The 21,099-nt window shown below is 45.9% G+C and overlaps 1 protein-coding gene across 1 annotated transcript in view; it reads left to right on the top strand.

Moving 5' to 3' along the window:
* ACADSB (acyl-CoA dehydrogenase short/branched chain) overlaps nucleotides 1-20,992 on the top strand; it is a 41,047-nt gene extending 20,055 nt beyond the window's left edge. The window contains exons 5-11 of the mRNA XM_063962133.1: nucleotides 1,869-2,039; nucleotides 4,005-4,130; nucleotides 5,122-5,214; nucleotides 5,856-5,945; nucleotides 7,024-7,161; nucleotides 16,402-16,501; nucleotides 18,733-20,992. Of these exons, the coding sequence (XP_063818203.1) occupies nucleotides 1,869-2,039; nucleotides 4,005-4,130; nucleotides 5,122-5,214; nucleotides 5,856-5,945; nucleotides 7,024-7,161; nucleotides 16,402-16,501; nucleotides 18,733-18,803 (789 nt within the window). The 3' untranslated portion in view covers nucleotides 18,804-20,992. The remainder of the gene's footprint in view (nucleotides 1-1,868; nucleotides 2,040-4,004; nucleotides 4,131-5,121; nucleotides 5,215-5,855; nucleotides 5,946-7,023; nucleotides 7,162-16,401; nucleotides 16,502-18,732) is intronic.
* The last annotated feature ends 107 nt before the right edge of the window (nucleotides 20,993-21,099 follow it).

Genomic DNA, 21,099 nt, shown 5'->3' on the forward strand with positions numbered 1-21,099 from the left:
TGAGCCACTAGAAACTGTTAAATTACGCTTTCTTACACAGTGGTTTTTCTTTTGGCCATTGCTTCGGCCAGGCGTGTTTCAGAGTTAGCGGCGCTTTCTTGCAGACCACCCTTGTTGGTTTTACACGACGATCGAGTGGTCTTGCGTACGAAGCCTTCCTTCTTGCCAAAGGTTGTGTCTGCTTTACATATAAATCGGGACATAGTGCTTCCAGTGTTTGTTCCAGAGTCTTCTGGAAAGGATTGTCATCTGGCGTTATTGGTGGTGGTTGTTGTTGTTAGAGCCTTACGCATTTAGTTGTCCCGTACAGAGCCTATTCGTCGTATGGATACCTTGTTGGTTTTGATTGATGCGCCCAAACGTCTAGGAACACAGTGGCGCATTGGGTTACTTCTGCTATTCGGCAGGCCTATGTTTCTTCGGCATTACCTGTTCCTGACTCATTGAGGGCTCATTCGACTAAGGCTGTTGGAGCCTCCTGAGCTGTTCGTCGTGGTGTTTTAGTTGAGCAGCTATGTAGAGCGGCAACTTGGCCTTCCGTGCATACTTTCACCAGGTTTTACCATTTTCATACTTTTTTGTTTGGAGACTGCCTCTGTTGGGCGTCAAATTTTGCAGACTGCTCTGTCGTCTGTTTTCTCCCTTCTCTATTTAACTTGCTTTGGGAAATCCCATCCATACATGCACAGCGTCCCCATATGGATGAAAGAGAAAAAGGGATTTTTGTTTACTTAGCGTAATCTTTCTCTGATTCCATCTGGAGGACGCTGCGATCCCTCCTGTATTTTTGTCTGGTTTCGTAGTTGTATTCTGTCTGCCTCTTCTGGCTTTGCTAAATGTTAACTGAGGTAATCTACTGGTCAGGCTGGAGATTAGAGGGGGGAGGAGTTGGTTTTTATAGGTTCTCTTCCAAAGCTCTAACCTAGTTCTAGTGCTAGGCAGTTTTAGCCCTGCACGGATTTTTTTTTTTTTTTTTTTTTTTTAAGGGCAAAACCCGCCCTGCCCTTTCTGCGGCGCCTTGCTAAAACTGCCGCCCGCTTCCTGCCCTTATAGCGCGTAAAGATGCTGCGGCATCCATTCATGGGGGAAGCCCAACAGTGACGCCGCCGGCCGCCCACGAGGCTTTTATTAGCCGTGATGACCCCGCCCCCTTTTCGGCGCTACCGCGGCTAATGCCTTTCTAGCTCCGGCGCCCTGCCCAGATTCTAGAGGGAACACTATAACCCCATCCGTAAGTGCGCTGCGTCCCCCAGATGGAATCAGAGAGAGATTTTATGGTAAGTAAATAAAAATCCAGTTTTTTATTTTTTTTACGGTAAGTAGTAGTACCTTTTTTAAATGTTCTGTTTCCAGCTGCTTTGGGGAAGTAATGTTAATATTGGCTTCCTTAGCAGTCCTCCTGGTATTAATATTTAGGAGCCAACACAATGAAACATTACATTTGTGTTCATTTATGTTGTGAGGACATAACAATAAAGGTCAGTGCTTCAATGATGATTACTAATAGAATTCTGTTGTCTTCATAGGAAAATCAATATCCTATTTCTGCAATCAGTAGTGTCAGTGACAAAACATATTTGCAAACCCCACAATATTTCAGTAGATCTTTTGTCCTGTATGGTTACCAGTGTCTGTATCCTTTCTGTTAGTAGTTGCCCCTATTGGGCAAATAGGCAACAATAGGGCATATCTTGGTAAAGTGGTCCTCCCAGAGTAGGTTGTGAGCCAATGACATAACACATGGTATATTGGGATGAATTACTGCCATCTGTGCTCCTCCTTTTGCCTTGTCACATTAATTATTGCTACCACTGTAATCTGAATGCAGATTTCTGTATTTGATGCTTGCTTTTCCATCGTCTGTGTAGGTGGGCAGTTTCTGTCTGTCTGAGGCTGGCTCTGGCAGTGATGCTTTTTCCCTGAGAACTACAGCTGAGAAGCAGAAGGATTACTATGTGATCAATGGCTCCAAGATGTGGATCAGTAACTCCGAGCAGGCCGGAGTCTTCCTTGTGATGGCAAATGCAGACCTGTCCGCTGTAAGTTCTAATCCTGTCTCTTGTGGGGAGAGAATTGTGAAATCTTATAAACTAAGTTATTGACTTTTCAAATATATAGTAGATAGGGGCAGATGTATTAACATGGAGAAGGCATAAGGAACTGATAAACCAGTGATATGTGCAAGGTGATAAACACACCAGCCAATCAGTTCCAATATGTAAATTAACAGTTAGGAGCTGATTGGCTGGTGCATTTATCACATTGCACTGGTTTATCACTTCCTTATGCCTTCTCCAGGTTAATACATCTGCCCCTTAGTTCCTTATTTTAGTAGCTAATTCCTTGTGTTGCTGATTGTGTAGAATAGGGCTCAACCAAAACTGTATGCCACAGCACCAAAACATTGGAGCCATAGTCTGTCTGAGTTGGGATATACTGTATGAACTTCTCAGAAGAGCACCGATCTCTTCCTCTCTGAACAGGTGGGCTTAGACTTGGCAAAGTCATGAAAGTACTCGGAGAGGAATTGATGTGTGGTCAGTTCCCTTCTGGAAAATAAGCAGCTGTCAGCGTGGGGGAGGAATTATTGGAATAATGAGAGATGGTTAATAGTGCTGCAGAATAGACTGGTTAATGATGATGACTGTGGATGGCGAGTTAATAAGGATGACTATGTCGAGATGGTGATGAAGGAGACATGTTGATAGGGGAATCATGTGGACAGGATGAGATGGTAAATTCTGTGAAGTTAGGGCCAAGATTTTCAGCCAGTGCTCCGTGGCTAAGTTGTGTACTGTGAAGCCAGTCTTAAGGTTCCGACACAATTCATTTTAGACATTTCAGTCAGAAGATCTATTGAATTATTTGTACAATACAACTCACTAAACATGGTGGTCTTGGTGTATTGAGCATGTCCACGTACGGCATGTCATCTACTGGCAGTCAGCCTACTGTTTTCTGCTTGCAGAGCAATACTATTATTCTAACAGTAACCATATGATGTATATAGAAATATGGCTTGGGGTTGTATGAGGACCAGGGTGGATAACCCACACACAATGTCCAGTATATATCTGATAGAGAGATGCAGAGCAATTGTGGCGTTTACTTTGTAATCAAGATAAATTGGTCTATTCAATGCCTGTCGGATCCTCTCAGATGGAGAGGATCTGACAGTTCAGTATTCAATTTGTGGGCAATTCTGACAGGTTTTTGTCCGTTTTTGACAATGCCGATCCGACTTTTTTTTTAAAGTTTGATTGACATTGTCGAAAACGGGCCAAAAAACTGTTGGTATCGCCCACAAGTCCGACAAAACGCATGGATCCGCGGCTAATCTGCCGATCCACGTGTTTCCGACAAATTGGATTTTTTTATAAAGTCGGCAAAAACGGCTCCATTATTGAACAGGTCAAATCCAAATTCGACCTAAAAAGTGGGAAAGTGGCGGTTTTCCGACTTTTAAAAAAATCCGACAGTAATTGAATAGACCCCATAATCTTTATATTGTTATATTAGATTATATGATCTGGGTAGTAGTTGGATATATCCTTAGGGGTACAACCACATGTATTGTATTCCCTAGGTCTGACCTCTTGTCGTCCCATTCCATATTGCCTTTCTGTATTATTTTTCCTTTAGAAGTTTCACTTAAAAATGAAGCAAAATCGAAACGACTTTAAATTGTATGTTTTTCTAACTTCCGCTTCTAATCAAGTGGCTGTGGCACATAGGTTAATTAAGGGATTACAAGGCAGTGTCCATTGTCAGGAGTGACAAAGAATCTGGGGGATTTCATATAAATATTACACAGACTCCTCTCCTATGACTTCTGTTGAGTACAGTCTGTTCTCGTGTGTGACACGGCACAAACACGCAAGAGGCAGTGTGTGATGTAGTAGTTAATATGTACTTGATAAGAACATTCTTTGGGGTTAGACTCCAGATATATTAATCAACAGGTCAAACTGGAATAGTAACTTGTTCTCTGTTGTATGTGTCAGGGATATCGAGGGATCACGTGTTTCATTGTCCCCAGGGAAACTGAAGGATTCCACATCGGAAAGAAGGAGGATAAACTAGGACTCAGGGCTTCTTCAACGTGCGCGCTGACATTCGACGGTGTTAAGGTATGTCTGTGGAGGGGTGGTCTTCAGTTTGCCAGCTGTCGGGATCCTGGCGCACCGTATACCGGCGCCGGAATCCCGACAGCCGGCATACCAACACTTTTTTTCTCCCTCTTGGGGGTCCACTACCCCCCTGGAGGGAGGATACATAGCGTAGCGCACCACCGTGCCCGCAGCATGGCGAGCGTAGCGAGCCCGCAAAAGGCTCATTTGCGCTCGCACAGCTGTCGGTGTGCCGGCGGTCGGGATTCCGGTATGCTGGTCGCCGGGAGCCCGGCCGCCGGCATACCCTACTACACCCTCTGTGGAGATGCGACTGGAGAGGAAGAAGGTGTGAATGGTGTTCCATTCTAAAATTCTCCACCTGCCTGCAAACAGAGGGGCAGATGTATTAAGCCTGGAGAAGTGATAAAGCAGTGATAAGTGCAAGGTGATACGACACCAGGCAATCAGCTGCAATATGTAAATGAACAGTTAGGAGCTGATTGGCTGGTGCATTATCACCTTGCACTTATCACTGCTTTATCACTTCTCCAGGCTTAATACATCTGCCCCAGAGTGAGCATTTTTATGTTAAAGGAATGTAACCTATAGATAAACTATAAACAGATGCCAATCAGCATGGCAAGCCCTAATCATTCAGGAGGATAGAGCCATAGTTAATGTACTGTGTGAAGGTGTCATGTTAGGCATACATAATACTGCAAACACCTACACACAGTGGAGCAAGATGTAGAATGAATGCTAAAGTGGATAAATCACATGAGTGACATCACTGCACTGTGGTGATGTCACTTGTTCCTTGTGAAATAATAAATGGATTAACTATTAATCTAGACCATGGGAGGCAACCAAACCTTTTCAGATTGCAGCATTATTGTACTGGGAATTCCTTTTTCCTATGTTGTCTTTGCTCAGTGAGTGTTTGTGTTTGGGGAAATGTTACATGTCCCTGTGTCTGGCTGTGAATCTCATCCTTTATTTCTTTATGCAGGTTCCTGAGTCCAGTGTGCTCGGTCAGCTGGGACAAGGCTATAAATATGCTATAGAAATGCTAAATGAAGGCCGGATTGGAATCTCTGCCCAGGTAACGGAACTGGTGGGCATTTGTCATCAGGCCTCATAGTAATACTAATAGTCTTACGTGTGCTCATATTTATGGGCTTCTGCTCCCAATTAACTGATTATAATACCATGGCTGGGCATCTGTTATTGCATGGGTATGATTGCCCTCATTAGAAAGTGATATATAAATAAATATGGTTTTGGTTTATAAAGGCTCAGAGCACCTTAAGCCTATAAACATAAGGCCAAATGTAGTGCGGTCTGAGATTCTGGCTGAAGTCATATATTTTTATTTTAAAGTGGCAATCCTTTACAATGCAAAACCATCCTGGTATTGCCTTGTAAATTATTGCCACTTTAAAAAATAAAAAGTATGTCTTTGGATGGAATATCTGAGCTTCGGGTTTCTCACACTGCATTATATTCGGCCCATACTCTCAATCTAGATTCAGTGTATTGAGGGAAATGTATACTGCCACAGAACAGTCCCTGTGGCGCTTGATGATCATCACTTCAGTAGGTGTAATCTATCACAGTGCATGTCCTAATGTTTATTTCTAATCTTCATTCCAAATATGCACCTTTTAATATTGTGTGTAATCCTTTCCTATCGGAGTGGCTGTCACAGAATTGTTCTCTTCCGTCCCCTCTCTATGGTTGCAGATGCTGGGTTTGGCTCAGGGCTGTTTTGATCACACCATCCCATACACCAAGCAGAGGAAGCAGTTTGGGCAGAGGATATTTGACTTCCAGGTTTGCTATTACATTATCCAGTATTGTATTACAGGTTGAATATCCCTTTTTCAAAATCCCACATTTTTGGGTCCCCTACGGAGATAACTGCATATATATTATGTGTATATATAGATATATTATATAGATATATAATATTTATTTATAATTATCAGTTATTTTATATAGCGCACACATATTCCGTAGCGCTTTACAGAGAATATTTGGCCATTCACATCAGTTCCTGCCCCAGTGGAGCTTACAATCTATATTCCCTACCACAAGTACACACATACACAATCACACTAGGGTAACATTTTTGTTGGGAGCCAATTAACCTACCAGTCTATTTTTGGATTGTGGGAGGAAACCGGATTACCTGGAGGAAACCCACGCAGGGTACGGGGAGAATATACAAACTCCACATAGTTAGGGCCATGGTGGGAATGGAACCCATGACACCATCCATATAATTACACCATATAATGTATATGTGTCATTAGCTCAGTAGGGGACCCAAAAATGTGTGATTTTTGGATAAGGAATACTCAACCTGTATATTAAGTGAATTTAAGATTTACCAATAGATCTGCCTGTGTGTAATGGAAGTAGAGGGTGTTACTCATTCCTGTGTCTCATCTTACCGGCGCTGCAGTGGAAGTCCTCATTTTACCTTTATCCCTCGTATATGACGCTGGCCTGCTGCGGATCCTCTGGTCGCTGCTGTCAGTTACTTTGCAGCAGCAAAGTCATTGTATTCCCACACATTATCATTGCTACATAACAGCCCATATGAAAGAGAAACTAATACTGCATGCGTTGCACCAGTCTTCTGCCTATCCAGGTCCTCCTGCCACAGTGGTTCCTAGTGATACCACGTATATACACCAACACTGACTGCGCTGCTGGTGACCTGTTGGCTGTGGCCAATAAGCCAAAACACCCATTCACTGGAGCATTTAGATTATGTGTATTAGATTGCATCCATTTACCATTCTGTAACATTCATGCTGTGCCATTACTCTGAAATCTAGGATCAGGGGACTCTTACTGTGCCTGTGTGTTTTTCCTCTGACCTATTGCTTTGTGCTCTGTGCAGAGTATGCAGCATCAGATCTCCCATGTGGCCACCCAGCTGGAAGCAGCCAGGCTACTGACCTACAATGCAGCAAGGCTTAGGGAAGCAGGGAGGCCCTTCAAGAAGGAGGCTTGCATGGCCAAGTACTTCTCCGCTGAGGTAAGTCCCCAAAGCAGATGTGTTTGGTGGCTGCATACTGAATTGCCAACTTATAGTTCTGGTCTCCAGAATTGCACTCCTTATAAAGTTTATACTTGTATGTAAAGTAATGACTGGACCTGCCCATGCTCCTAGTGGTTAGGTGCTCCGGCTCATATTGTTCTGCCCAGTTGGACATACATCGTGTCACCCTGCATTGTAGTTGAAATGCTGTATTCATCCTTTAGCCCATGATTCAGCTAAAACTCATTACTAATACTAAGGTCCTAATGCTTCTTGACTTTCCTTATAATTATGGTTGTTAGATGGGAAGTCTACTTTTGGGACTCCTGCCTTCACCTTACAACAAATAGGAAAAGAGTTCTTACATCTGGACTTCATCCTCTACCAAAATTACTTGAAGGATAAACAGGAAGGGATTGGAGCTTGAAGCATGATAGTCACGTAGTGCTGAATAGAGAGCTATACAGGATAGAGATGAATAGAGTAACACCTATCAGCGTCCCAGCGTGTGAGTTACAGGTAACTTTGGATGGGTTCTTCCTGTAGAATCCTTCGGCCTCTCTTTGCTATCACTGTAAGCAGGTAAGATAGCTGAAAGTTGTCCAAAAATAGGATTTTAGTACCTACCGGTAAATCCTTTTCTCCTAGTCCGTAGAGGATGCTGGTGACTCCAAAAGGACCATGGGGTATAGACGGATCCGCAGGAGCTTGGGCACACTATAAAGACTTAAACTGGGTGTGAACTGGCTCCTCCCTCTATGCCCCTCCTCCAGACCTCAGTTAGAAAACTGTGCCCAGGAGAGACGGACATTTCGAGGAAAGAATTTATAATTTAAACACAGTGAGTGTTATACCAGCTCACACCACGAACATACCGCAAGACGTGGCCTTCAACAGAATACCAGCCCACGGTATGAAAACCATACAGCCATATGCTGAGAGAATATGTAACACAACTTGTGTGTCAGCCTACCAACAATAAAAACCCACCTGCCATGGCATGAACAACGTCAGCGATAGCCGGACAGAGAAGAAACACCACAAAGTGCAACCAAAATCCGTAACTGCAGACACAGTACGCACTGGGACGAGCGCCCAGCATCCTCTAGGAGAAAAGGATTTACCGGTAAGTACTAAAATCCTATTTCTCTGACGTCCTAAGTGGATGCTGGGCCTCCGTAAGGACCATGGGGAATAGCGGCTCCGCAGGAGACTGGGCACAACTAAAAGAAAGCTTTTGGTCTACCTGGTGTGCACTGGCTCCTCCCTCTATGACCCTCCTCCAGACCTCAGTTAGAATCTTGTACCCGGCTGAGCTGGATGCACACTAGGGGCTCTCCTGAGCTTCTAGAAAAGAAAGTATATTTTAGTTTTTTTTATTTTCAGTGAGATCTGCTGGCAACAGACTCACTGCTACGAGGGACTAAGGGGAGAAGAAGCGAACCTACCTGCTTGCAGCTAGCTTGGGCTTCTTAGGCTACTGGACACCATTAGCTCCAGAGGGATCGAACACAGGGCCCGACCTCGATCGTCCGGTCCCGGAGCCGCGCCACCGTCCCCCTTACAGAGCCAGAAGCAAGAAGATGGTCCTGAAAATCGGCGGCAGAAGACTTCGGTCTTCAACAAGGTAGCGCACAGCACTGCAGCTGTGCGCCATTGCTCCTCATGCACACCTCACACTCCGGTCACTGATGGGTGCAGGGCGCTGGGGGGGGGCGCCCTGAGCAGCAATATTAACACCTTGGCTGGCAAAAAAAAAAATCACAATATATAGTCCTAGAGGCTATATATGTGAAAAATACCCCTGCCAGAGATCCACAAAAAAGCGGGAGAAGCCCGCCGAAAAAGGGGCGGGGCTATCTCCCTCAGCACACTGGCGCCATTTTTCCCTCACAGCTCCGCTGGAAGGATCGCTCCCAGGCTCTCCCCTGCAGTTTCAAGACTACAAAGGGTAAAAAAGAGAGGGGGGGGGCACTAAATTTAGGCGCAGTAGTGTGTGTGTATATATATATATATATATATATATATATATATATATATATAATATATATGCGCAGCTATAAGGGAAAATCACTCAGTTATAGTGTTCATCCCTGTGTTATATGGCGCTCTGGTGTGTGCTGGCATACTCTCTCTGTGTCTCCCCAAAGGGCTTTGTGGGGTCCTGTCCTCTGTCAGAGCATTCCCTGTGTGTGTGCGGTGTGTCGGTACGGCTGTGTCGACATGTTTGATGAGGAGGCGGAGCAGATGCCGATAAATGTGATGTCACCCCCTGCGGGGCCGACACCTGAGTGGATGGACTTGTGGAAGGAATTACGTGAAAGTGTCAACTCCTTACATAAAAGGTTTGACGACATACCAAATATGGGACAGCCGGCTACTCGGCCTGTGCCTGCCCAAGCGTCTCAAAAGCCATCAGGGGCTCTAAAACGCCCGCTACCTCAGATGGCAGACACAAATGTCGACACGGATACTGACTCCAGTGTCGACGACGATGAGACTAATGTAACTTCCAATAGGGCCACACGTTACATGATTGAGGCAATGAAAAATGTGTTGCACATTTCTGATGTTACCCCAGGAACCACAAAAAAGGGTATTATGTTTGGAGAGAAAAAACTACCAGTAGTTTTTCCCCCATCTGAGGAATTAAATGAAGTGTGTGAAGAAGCGTGGGCTTCCCCCGATAAGAAACTGGTAATTTCTAAAAGGTTACTAATGACGTACCCTTTCCCGCCAGAGGATAGGTCACGTTGGGAAACATCCCCTGGGGTGGATAAAGCGCTCACACGCTTGTCAAAGAAGGTGGCACTACCGTCTCCGGATACGGCCGCCCTAAAGGAGCCTGCTGATAGGAAGCAGGAGGCTATCCTGAAGTCTGTATATACACACACAGGTATTATACTGAGACCAGCTATTGCTTCAGCATGGATGTGCAGTGCTGCAGCTGCGTGGTCAGATTCCCTGTCGGAAAATATTGATAACCTAGACAGGGACACTATATTGCTAACCGTAGAGCATATTAAAGACGCAGTCTTATACATGAGAGATGCACAGAGGGATATTTGCCGGCTGGCATCTAAAATAAGTGCAATGTCCATTTCTGCCAGGAGAGGGTTATGGATTCGGCAGTGGACAGGTGATGCAGATTCTAAAAGGCACATGGAAGTTTTGCCTTATAAGGGTGAGGAGTTGTTCGGGGATGGTCTCTCGGACCTCGTTTCCACAGCAACAGCTGGGAAGTCAGCATTTTTACCCCATGTTCCCTCACAGCCAAAGAAAGCACCGTATTATCAGGTACAGTCCTTTCGGCCCCATAAGGGCAAGCGGGTTAAAGGCGCGTCCTTTCTGCCCAGAGGCAGAGGTAGAGGGAAAAAGCTGCAGCATACAGCCAGTTCCCAGGAGCAAAAGTCCTCCCCCGCTTCCTCCAAGTCCGCCGCATGACGCTGGGGCTCCACAGGCGGAGCCAGGTACGGTGGGGGCCCGTCTCAAAAACTTCAGCAATCAGTGGGCTCGCTCACGGGTGGATCCCTGGATCCTTCAAGTAGTATCTCAGGGGTACAAGCTGGAATTTGAGACGTCTCCCCCCCGCCTTTTCCTCAAATCTGCCTTGCCTACAACTCCCTCAGGCAGGGAGGCAGTGTTACAGGCAATGCACAAGCTGTATTCCCAGCAGGTGATAGTCAAGGTGCCCCTCCTTCAACAAGGACGGGGTTACTATTCCACAATGTTTGTGGTACCGAAACCGGACGGTTCGGTGAGACCCATTTTAAATTTGAAATCCTTGAACACATATATAAAAAAATTCAAGTTCAAGATGGAATCGCTCAGGGCGGTTATTGCAAGCCTGGACGAGGGGGATTACATGGTATCACTGGACATCAAGGATGCTTACCTGCATGTCCCCATTTACCATCCTCACCAGGAGTACCTCAGATTTGTGGTACAGGATTGTCATTACCAATTCCAGACGTTGCCGTTTGGTCTGTCCACGGCACCGAGGGTATTTACCAAGGTAATGGCCGAAATTATGATACTCCTTCGAAAAAAGGGAGTTTTAATTATCCCGTACTTGGACGATCTCCTGATAAAGGCGAGGTCCAGGGAGCAGTTGTTGGTCGGGGTAGCACTATCTCGGGAGGTGCTACAACAGCACGGTTGGATTCTAAATATTCCAAAGTCACAGCTGGTCCCTACGACACGTCTACTGTTCCTGGGGATGGTTTAGGACACAGAACAGAAAAAAGTGTTTCTCCCGGAGGAGAAGGCCAGGGAGCTGTCATCTCTAGTCAGAGGCCTCCTAAAACCAAAACAGGTGTCGGTGCATCACTGCACGCGAGTCCTGGGAAAGATGGTAGCTTCCTACGAAGCAATTCCATTCTGCAGGTTCCATGCAAGGACTTTTCAGTGGGACCTGTTGGACAAGTGGTCCGGATCGCATCTTCAGATGCATCGGCTGATAACCCTGTCTCCAAGGACCAGGGCGTCTCTGCTGTGGTGGCTGCAAAGTGCTCATCTTCAAGAGGGCCGCAGATTCGGCATACGGACTGGGCCCTGGTGACCACGGATGCCAGCCTTCGAGGCTGGGGGGCAGTCACACAGGGAAGAAACTTCCAAGGACTATGGTCAAGTCAGGAGTCGTCCCTACACATAAACATTCTGGAACTGAGGGCCATTTACAATGCCCTAAGTCAGGCAAGGCCCCTGCTTCAAAACCAGCCGGTACTGATCCAGTCAGACATCATCACGGCAGTCGCCCATGTAAACCGACAGGGCGGCACAAGAAGCAGGACGGCGATGGCAGAAGCCACAAGGATTCTCCGATGGGCGGAAAATCACGTGTTAGCACTGTCAGCAGTGTTCATTCCGGGAGTGGACAACTGGGAGGCAGACTTCCTCAGCAGGCACGACCTCCACCCGGGAGAGTGGGGACTTCATCCAGAAGTCTTCCTACTGTTGGTAAACCGTTGGGAAAGGCCACAGGTGGACATGATGGCGTCCCGCCTCAACAAAAAGCTAAAGAGATATTGTGCCAGGTCAAGGGACCCTCAGGCGATAGCTGTGGACGCTCTAGTGACACCGTGGGTGTACCAGTCGGTTTATGTGTTCCCTCCTCTGCCTCTCATACCAAAGGTACTGAGAATAATAAGAAGGCGAGAAGTAAGAACGATACTCGTGGTTCCGGATTGGCCAAGAAGAGCTTGGTACCCGGAACTTCAAGAAATGTTATCAGAGGACCCATGGCCTCTACCGCTCAGACAGGATCTGCTACAGCAGGGGCCCTGTCTGTTCCAAGACTTACCGCGGCTGCGTTTGACGGCATGGCGGTTGAATTCCAGATCCTAAAGGAAAAGGGCATTCCGGAGGAAGTCATTCCTACGCTGATAAAAGCCAGAAAAGAAGTAACCGCAAACCATTATCACCGCATTTGGCGAAAATATGTTGCGTGGTGTGAGGCCAGGAAGGCCCCTACAGAGGAATTTCAGCTGGGTCGTTTTCTGCACTTCCTACAGTCGGGAGTGACTATGGGCCTAAAATTGGGTTCCATTAAGGTCCAGATTTCGGCTCTGTCGGTTTTCTTCCAAAAAGAACTGGCTTCACTGCCTGAAGTTCAGACTTTTGTAAAGGGAGTGCTTCATATTCAGCCCCCTTTTGTGCCTCCTGTGGCACCTTGGGATCTCAATGTGGTGTTGAGTTTCCTAAAATCACATTGGTTTGAACCACTTAAAACTGTGGATCTGAAATATCTCACGTGGAAAGTGGTCATGTTATTGGCCTTGGCTTCGGTCAGGTGTGTGTCAGAATTGGCGGCTTTGTCATGTAAAAGCCCTTATCTGATTTTCCATATGGATAGGGCAGAATTGAGGACTCGTCCCCAGTTTCTCCCTAAGGTAGTATCAGCTTTTCACTTGAACCAACCTATTGTGGTACCTGCGGCTACTAGGGACTTGGAGGATTCCAAGTTACTGGACGTAGTCAGGGCCTTGAAAATTTATGTTTCCAGGACGGCTGGAGTCAGGAAAACTGACTCGCTTTTTATCCTGTATGCACCCAACAAGCTGGGTGCTCCTGCTTCTAAGCAGACTATTGCTCGCTGGATTTGTAGCACAATTCAGCTGGCGCATTCTGCGGCTGGATTGCCGCATCCTAAATTAGTGAAAGCCCATTCCACGAGGAAGGTGGGCTCATCTTGGGCGGCTGCCCGAGGGGTCTCTGCTTTACAACTTTGCCGAGCTGCAACTTGGTCAGGGGCAAACACGTTTGCTAAATTCTACAAATTTGATACCCTGGCTGAGGAGGACCTTGAGTTCTCTCATTCGGTGCTGCAGAGTCATCCGCACTCTCCCGCCCGTTTGGGAGCTTTGGTATAATCCCCATGGTCCTTATGGAGTCCCCAGCATCCACTAGGACGTCAGAGAAAATAAGAATTTACTCACCGGTAATTCTATTTCTCGTAGTCCGTAGTGGATGCTGGGCGCCCATCCCAAGTGCGGATTGTCTGCAATACTTGTATATAGTTATTGCCTAACTAAAGTGTTAGTGTTGAGCCATCTGTTGAGAGGCTCAGTTATATTTCATTCTGTTAACTGGGTTTCATATCACGAGTTATACGGTGTGATTGGTGTGGCTGGTATGAGTCTTACCCGGGATTCAAAATCCTTCCTTATTGTGTCAGCTCTTCCGGGCACAGTATCCTAACTGAGGTCTGGAGGAGGGGCATAGAGGGAGGAGCCAGTGCACACCAGATAGTACCAAATCTTTCTTATAGAGTGCCCAGTCTCCTGCGGAGCCCGTCTATTCCCCATGGTCCTTACGGAGTCCCCAGCATCCACTACGGACTACGAGAAATAGAATTACCGGTGAGTAAATTCTTATTATCACTTAGCTTCCTGTATCCGATCCTTTGTGACAGGACGCCGTGTCAACCAGGAGTTGATTTTCACAGTATTCTCTCGGCCGCGGGAAAAGAATAAATATTCGGACTCCTTGAGAGGACGGGAGACCCACTCGTCACGGCCGACCTCGAGCTTTATCAACAGAGCGACCAGCACATGAGAGAGAATACTATTACTTCAGCATTCTTTATAAATCATAAGATGAATATACATATTGTAATACACATATACACACATATCCTACCTATATATACATATAACATACATATAAGCGGATTGTCCGGAACCTTCGGGACCCAAGTGACATTAATGTGTTCTGAATGTGTATGACCATGTACTGAATCCGCAGTTGTGGCTCTACCAGGAAACATTATAGTCGACAGAAAACCTAGTAATCGTCGACAGCAGGGAGTAGTAACCAGGCAAAATAACATACTTGCAACCCCGAGAGGTCCGAGGGAATTATACATATATAATTTTAATAACATTCCCCCACAAATATAACCATGTCTGTGCTCGAGCTACAGACTCACGGAACCGAACCATATAAATAAATAAATATATATACAGGTATAAGTTAGTTACAGCACGTCAATTTACACCCGGTAATAACAGTTGGTGCCGACAGGGTCACCCACATACTACTGTGTGTCCCATACCGTGTTTACAATGAACAAGTATAACACAACCGATCTGTTGACTCAGTATCTACTGTATCAAGTACCAAACAGGTGTCGGCGATGCCGACAATGAACCCCAGAGGCGTTAGTGACAGAACATTCACACATGTTGACACAAGTGTATATCTGACAGGGAGCACACAGAGTATACACAACCATGAGTACATGCCCATTTCCAAATTAAATAGTGTTATACATTCCTACATAACACTAACAATATGTGCCCCCCCTTGTTTGTGCTGTACACATGTTTTGGCGGGGACATTGATTAAAAATGGCGCTGTCTCTTTCTGTGAGGGCTAAGCCCCGCCCCTTATCGGTGCGCGGTAGCCCACTATATTAAAACCGTTATATGCAGGCAGGGGACCATATACAGTGGCTACCCACTGTATATGTGTTCTGGGAGTGTAAAAATAATGTAAAACATACTGCCCAGGGCGCCCCCCTGCGCCCTGCACCCGATACCAGCCGTTGGTGTGTGGGAGCAATGGCGCGCAGCGGGACCGCTGCGATATGCTGGTGGGGGTAGCGGACACAGTGCCCGGGCACCGAATAACAACTCAAGCCAGCCATTTTTGTTTAAAAGAGCCTCAGTAACTTGCTGCCCAGGGCGCTCCCCCCCCCCCTGCATGTTACCTCCGTCACTGAAGTCTTCTGCCGTCACTGAAGTCTTCTGTTCTTCTAATACTCACCCGGCTTCTTCCTTCTGGCTTCTGTGAGGGGGTTGATGGCGCGGCTCCGGGAACAAGCAGCTAGGCGCACCAAGTGATCGAACCCTTTGGAACTAATGGTGTCCAGTAGCCTGAGAAGCAGAGCCCTTAAGCTAAGAAGAAGTAGGTCCTGCTTCTCTCCCCTCACTCCCACGCTGCAGGGAGCCTGTAGCCAGGTCTACCTGAAAATAAAAAAACCTAACAAAGTCTTTTAGAGAAACTCAGTAGAGCTCCCCTAGTGTGTGTCCATTCACTCCTGGGCACAAAGTCTAACTGAGGTCTGGAGGAGGGGCATAGAGGGAGGAGCCAGTTCACTCCCACTTTAAGTCTTTATAGTGTGCCCAAGCTCCTGCGGATCCGTCTATACCCCATGGTCCTTTTGGAGTCCCCAGCATCCTCTAGGACGTAAGAGAAACATCAAATACATAAAGCACATTAAATAAGCACGTTTACAATAAATGTTGAAACTGGCAGACAAGGGGGCATCTGCTGTTAGACATTTGTGTGACTATACATGGAGGACTATCCTCTGACGTTCTCTTACATTTTAAGACGCATTGTATTGAATGGACTAATGAGAACGTCCTGCTAATTTATTATCATTACAGTATACCCAAACTCTTAAGTGGCGCCATCTGTTGGCAATGCTGCATACATGATACATATTCCGCTGAATATTTACAATGCTTCAAATTAGTTGAAAATGTGTATTTACATTTCTCATTATTTGTAATAATTTGTTCTTATTACCCTGAAATTGACAGAGCATAAATCCACTTTTTTATACTCATTGGAGTATTCCACAGGATGGTTCTGTTTCCAGACTATAAAGGTTCTCTCTCAAACGCAGGTGCTCCATTGTTCTGGTCATGGTGGAATGCCTGTTTGTTACTTGCTACAGTAATATGTTTGGGGAACGGCAAATAACCAACTCCCTATGTCCACCCACAGGTGGCTGCAATGACAACCAGCAAATGTCTGGAATGGATGGGTGGTGTTGGATTCACTAAGGACTATCCAATTGAAAAATATTACAGAGATGTCAAGATAGGTAAGATGTACATGTCGTGCACAAGTAAGACTCCCGAGTGATACCAAGCTACGGAAAGCAATGAATCCTCACAGGTGTGGCTCGTGTATTAAGCAAATGACACCGCAGCGCGGCCAGGGCCATATATATAAAAATGCTGGCCTGCCCCGGTGCCTGTCATTATGGTTGCAAGAGGTGATCTCGGTGACTGATAAAGGGGTAATTTGGGTGGAGATTTTGGAAGAAGCTTCAGTGACAAGCGCCAACTGCAGTTGATTAAAGGTTGCAAATTGTGGCTCAAGCAGCCGGTGTCCTAAAAAATGATCCACTGAAAATTCACAGACCAGAATATCAGGCTGCAGTATGTAAACGGCTGATCACAGCTGGGAATGCATGACCCAGTGGGGCTACCAAGCTGGGGGGACAGTGTTGGTCAGATGGCTCATCCTTCTTCGGTATGTTCTCGACAAATGGATGACTTCCGCTGTGGCACCAACCTAAAGGACTCTAGAACCCTTGTTCTCAACAGGGGAGGGTTCTGTGAGGCCCTGTGAACTGTATTATGGTTTAAGTGCAGCCATCCTCCTAGAAAGTAAGGTAAATGCTGGTCACTGCGTAATGGTACTGAGCAATCTTCATCCCACTTGCAACATTTATTCCCCTGTGAGGCTGGTGTCTTCCAGGATGATAATGCGCGCCCCCCCCCCTTACAGTGATCATGCGATATTATGATCATGACCCTGAACTAAGGGCCCGATTCAGAGTTGCACGCTATTTGCGCAGCTAGCCAATGTCTTTATTACTGCTCCTGTGTCTGAGTTGCATGGAACACGCATCCCGACGCCTCTGCGGTTGGTAGAGAGGATTTTGATGCAGATTGAGTGACAGTTGGGGAACGTTTATGGGTGAAAACGGGGATGGTTAGAAAAAAGTGTGCATAATGTAATTGTTTTATAGGTGTGTCGGAGCCAGCGGCTGCGTCCTTGTATGCAGTTTCACTGGCGCCGGCGTCTAAGTTCTATCTGCCATTCTGAGTAGGCATAGGCCACTGATGCTGTGTCTTTTGGTTTTGCAAAGCCTGCTGGTGGGCGTCTCAATACCGGTTCCAGTTTCTGCAACATATGCATATATCCACATACTATCTGCACAGATGTAGCGGCAACATTAACATACATCCCCCTAAGTCTGAAATGTGTCAGCTAGTTATCAGTTTCGTGACTTTCTTGTGTTCATTATCAGACGTGTGTAAACTCTTAATGCCATGGTGAACAGTAGCCGTACTAACCCCATATGTCAGATCTATGTTCTATTAAGTAACCTTTTTATTGTTTTTTTCATTATCTTGTCCATTATTTGTATCGGCATATGAACTTGTTCTAGACCATGTTGCGAGTTAGGAGGATGATAGTGTTCATGGAGTATAGAAAGGGAAATTATCTTTGCTCGACTTTGTATTTTTGTGGCCCTTAATTCTACTGTATATAATTTGGCTGGAACTATTGCAGTTATTCATATTATATGTCCTAAGTCTAAGGTGGACAAATTCAGCTTCATCAGTTGATCCTGGGGGAGAGGCATCAAACCTTGGAAAGAGAAAACTACTAACTCATTTTTCAAACACAGCCTGTGACATGTCAGTTAGGAGCTGATTGGTACTTTGGGGCAGATGTATTAACCTGGATAAGGCATAAGGAAGTGATAAACCAGTGATATGTGCAAGGTGATACACGCACCAGCCAATCAGCTCCTAACTGTTAATTTACATATTGGTGCTGATTGGCTGGTGCGTGTATCACCTTGCACATATCACTGGTTTATCACTTCCTTATGCCTTATCCAGGTTAATACATCTGGCCCTTTATATCTTTCCAAGGCCTGATACGCACCCCCAGTCCCCCCCCCCCCCCCCCCCCCCCCCCTTCTTATGGAGGCTACTTAGTACAGCTGGTCGTTGGCTTCACAAACTGTCAGATAAACGTTAATTGCCTGACCGCTTTGCCCATTCTTCCCCTCCGTAATGTGTTGGTCTTCAAGCCATCACCATTTTTGGCCAAGTTTTGTATATAATATCACAACCATTGTGTCTATGGGCAGGTTAAGACTGGGTTGTTCTCCCAGGATCACATCCCTCTCCTGAATGTTTAGTTCTAAAATAGCTTTAAACGTTTATGGAACTGGTCAGGTGAAGAGTTGTTTCGGTATTAACTCCATTATATTGACAGCATACGACATTGAAACCTTGTCTTCCCTAGGTACAATCTACGAAGGAACATCCAACATCCAGCTGAGCACAATTGCGAAGTTCATAGAACAGGAGTATTGAGATACGGCATTGTAATGTTGGATCCATCCTCAGGCACAGACTGGTCACGTGGGTCTACACAATTGAAAGAATTGTCCACAGTTGTATCTGTGCTGCCTCCAGATCAACCAGCAAGACAACTGCATCAACTTGCAACTGGTTGAGTAATTCATCCGTGTAACCTTCAATGAGATGTCAATAATTGATCAAATAAACCACAGAAGCGGTAGTAATGAATTAGAGATATTGATGAATAGCATATTCTCATTCCGCTGCCAGACAAACACTACAGCTGTTAATCACTTCTGCTATATCTCAATTCCAAGAAGTGGTAGGAAGCCTGGCATTGTTCCGCTGGTGGTAGAACTATAATGGGATATATTTGCAGTAAGGGGCTTTTTTAGACTTGCACTTTGATTAATGTAGCACTTCGCTATAAATAGTGTTGTATCTTTTGTGCATGGTAAAGTTTTGCAGGTGAAAGAAAATGAAACTTATTGATGTGACTGTTGTAATATATTTTGAAATAAAACGTTACAGAACTTTATAAAGAACAAAAGTTTATAACCTTAGGACTGATACAGAGACTGACACAAATGACGCCGCAGCTGTGATCCCGTACACTGGGCCAGTGCTAGGGTGTTCGGCGCCCCCCTGCAAACTATAAATTTGCTCCCTCCCATACTTTACAAAGGGACAGCGCATGTCTTTGTTGCTTACCGAAAAAGGGGTGTGGTCTTACACAGAAGGGGCATCGCCACACAATAGTACCCCCATTTCAAATTACGCCACAGTAACACTGCACGTAGTAGTACTTCTTATCCCCAAATTTCCCCCTGTAGTAGTGCCGCTTACACAAAATGCCCCCTTAGTAGTGCCGCTTACACAAAATGCCCCTAATAGTGCTGCTTACACAAAATCCCCCCTGTAGTAGTGCCGCTTACACAATATCCCCCCTGTAGTAGTGCCGCTTACACAAAATTCCACCTGTGGTAGTGCCGCTTACACACATTTTGCCTACCCAGTCACACACAGATATACATACACACACACACACACACACACACACACACACACACACACATACACACACACACTTTCTCAAGCTCACTCACTCTTTACATCTTCTTACCAAAAGGAAGTCTGGCTGGCCGGAGCTGTCCATCCTCCTGTTCCTCCTCATGATCAGCCTGGTCCTTTGTAGCTCTACCCCTCCGTTCCGTGTAGCTCCGTCCCCTTTTTGGGTCTTCCTGCACAGTGAGTAAACACTGCGCGCTGTCACACAGTTAGGGAGCGGGAGAGGACGCTTAAAGCTGTCGGTGCTGCTGCCTGTCACAGTGTGACAGGCACAGCGGCCTGTAGCAGTAGGGGGGACAAGCAACGCAGCAACGAGGATGCAGGGCAGGGAGAGTGCCTCTCCTGCCTAGCGCCTACCTGCACTGCATCGCATCCCTTTGCTGAGTGGGTAGCGCCGGGCCTGCCCGTACACAACAGTTATGAATAAATATGTTGCATCTGCCACGTTTTGTGTTAGGATGCTCACTGGCGGAGTTTTGGATTCGCCACTTGTGCACGAAGATGCAACCATTGGACACACATCAGTCGATCATTTACCTTCTGGCTAACGCTTTGGTCGTGGCTGATGGAAGTTAGACGCTGGAGTAATTTCTGCTTACAGGATCGCTGTCGTAAGCTGTGGCACTCCCCCAGTGCCGCCCTTAGATGCTTCCCGGCTTGCACACGCTTTGCGAATAACTCGCTGTGCCCGCAGTTGCAAGACTATTGTGGCACATACGCAGTGCGGCTTAGACGCATGCGCAGTGGTGCGTACATCTACATTGCATCTATTTCTGAATCGGGCCCATAATCTCCTTGAGGTGTCATTTAATAATAATTTCCAGCAACAGTGTGGCAGCAGCCTGACATCTCCGTTAATTGCTGCTGGAGTACCCTGTTCGTTTAATTAGCGGTGTGTGAATTCTTGCTTACCTCCTTTTTCCTTTCAACATTAGGGTATATTTACTAAGCGTTAACTGTTCATTCTGTTGCTTGTCAGCGGTTCTGGACATAAAATTTAGAACGGGAGTATTTACATGCACAACCAGGAGTTTTTCATTTATATAATTAATAGCAGAAGGATGACTTTTATGACATATTTATGTGATGCCATTGTCTGAGCAGGGCACAAATTAAAGGTCTTGGTCCGTAAATTTGCAGAATTATATTGTTATTGTAATTGGGTCCTTTGTTTCTGAGCTATGTAGCAAAACGTCCACCTGCCATTTACAATGCATCCCCATTGTGCTCTGGAAAATAT

The sequence above is a fragment of the Pseudophryne corroboree genome, chromosome 3 (genome assembly GCF_028390025.1).
Source record: "Pseudophryne corroboree isolate aPseCor3 chromosome 3, aPseCor3.hap2, whole genome shotgun sequence".
Lineage (NCBI taxonomy): Eukaryota > Metazoa > Chordata > Amphibia > Anura > Myobatrachidae > Pseudophryne > Pseudophryne corroboree.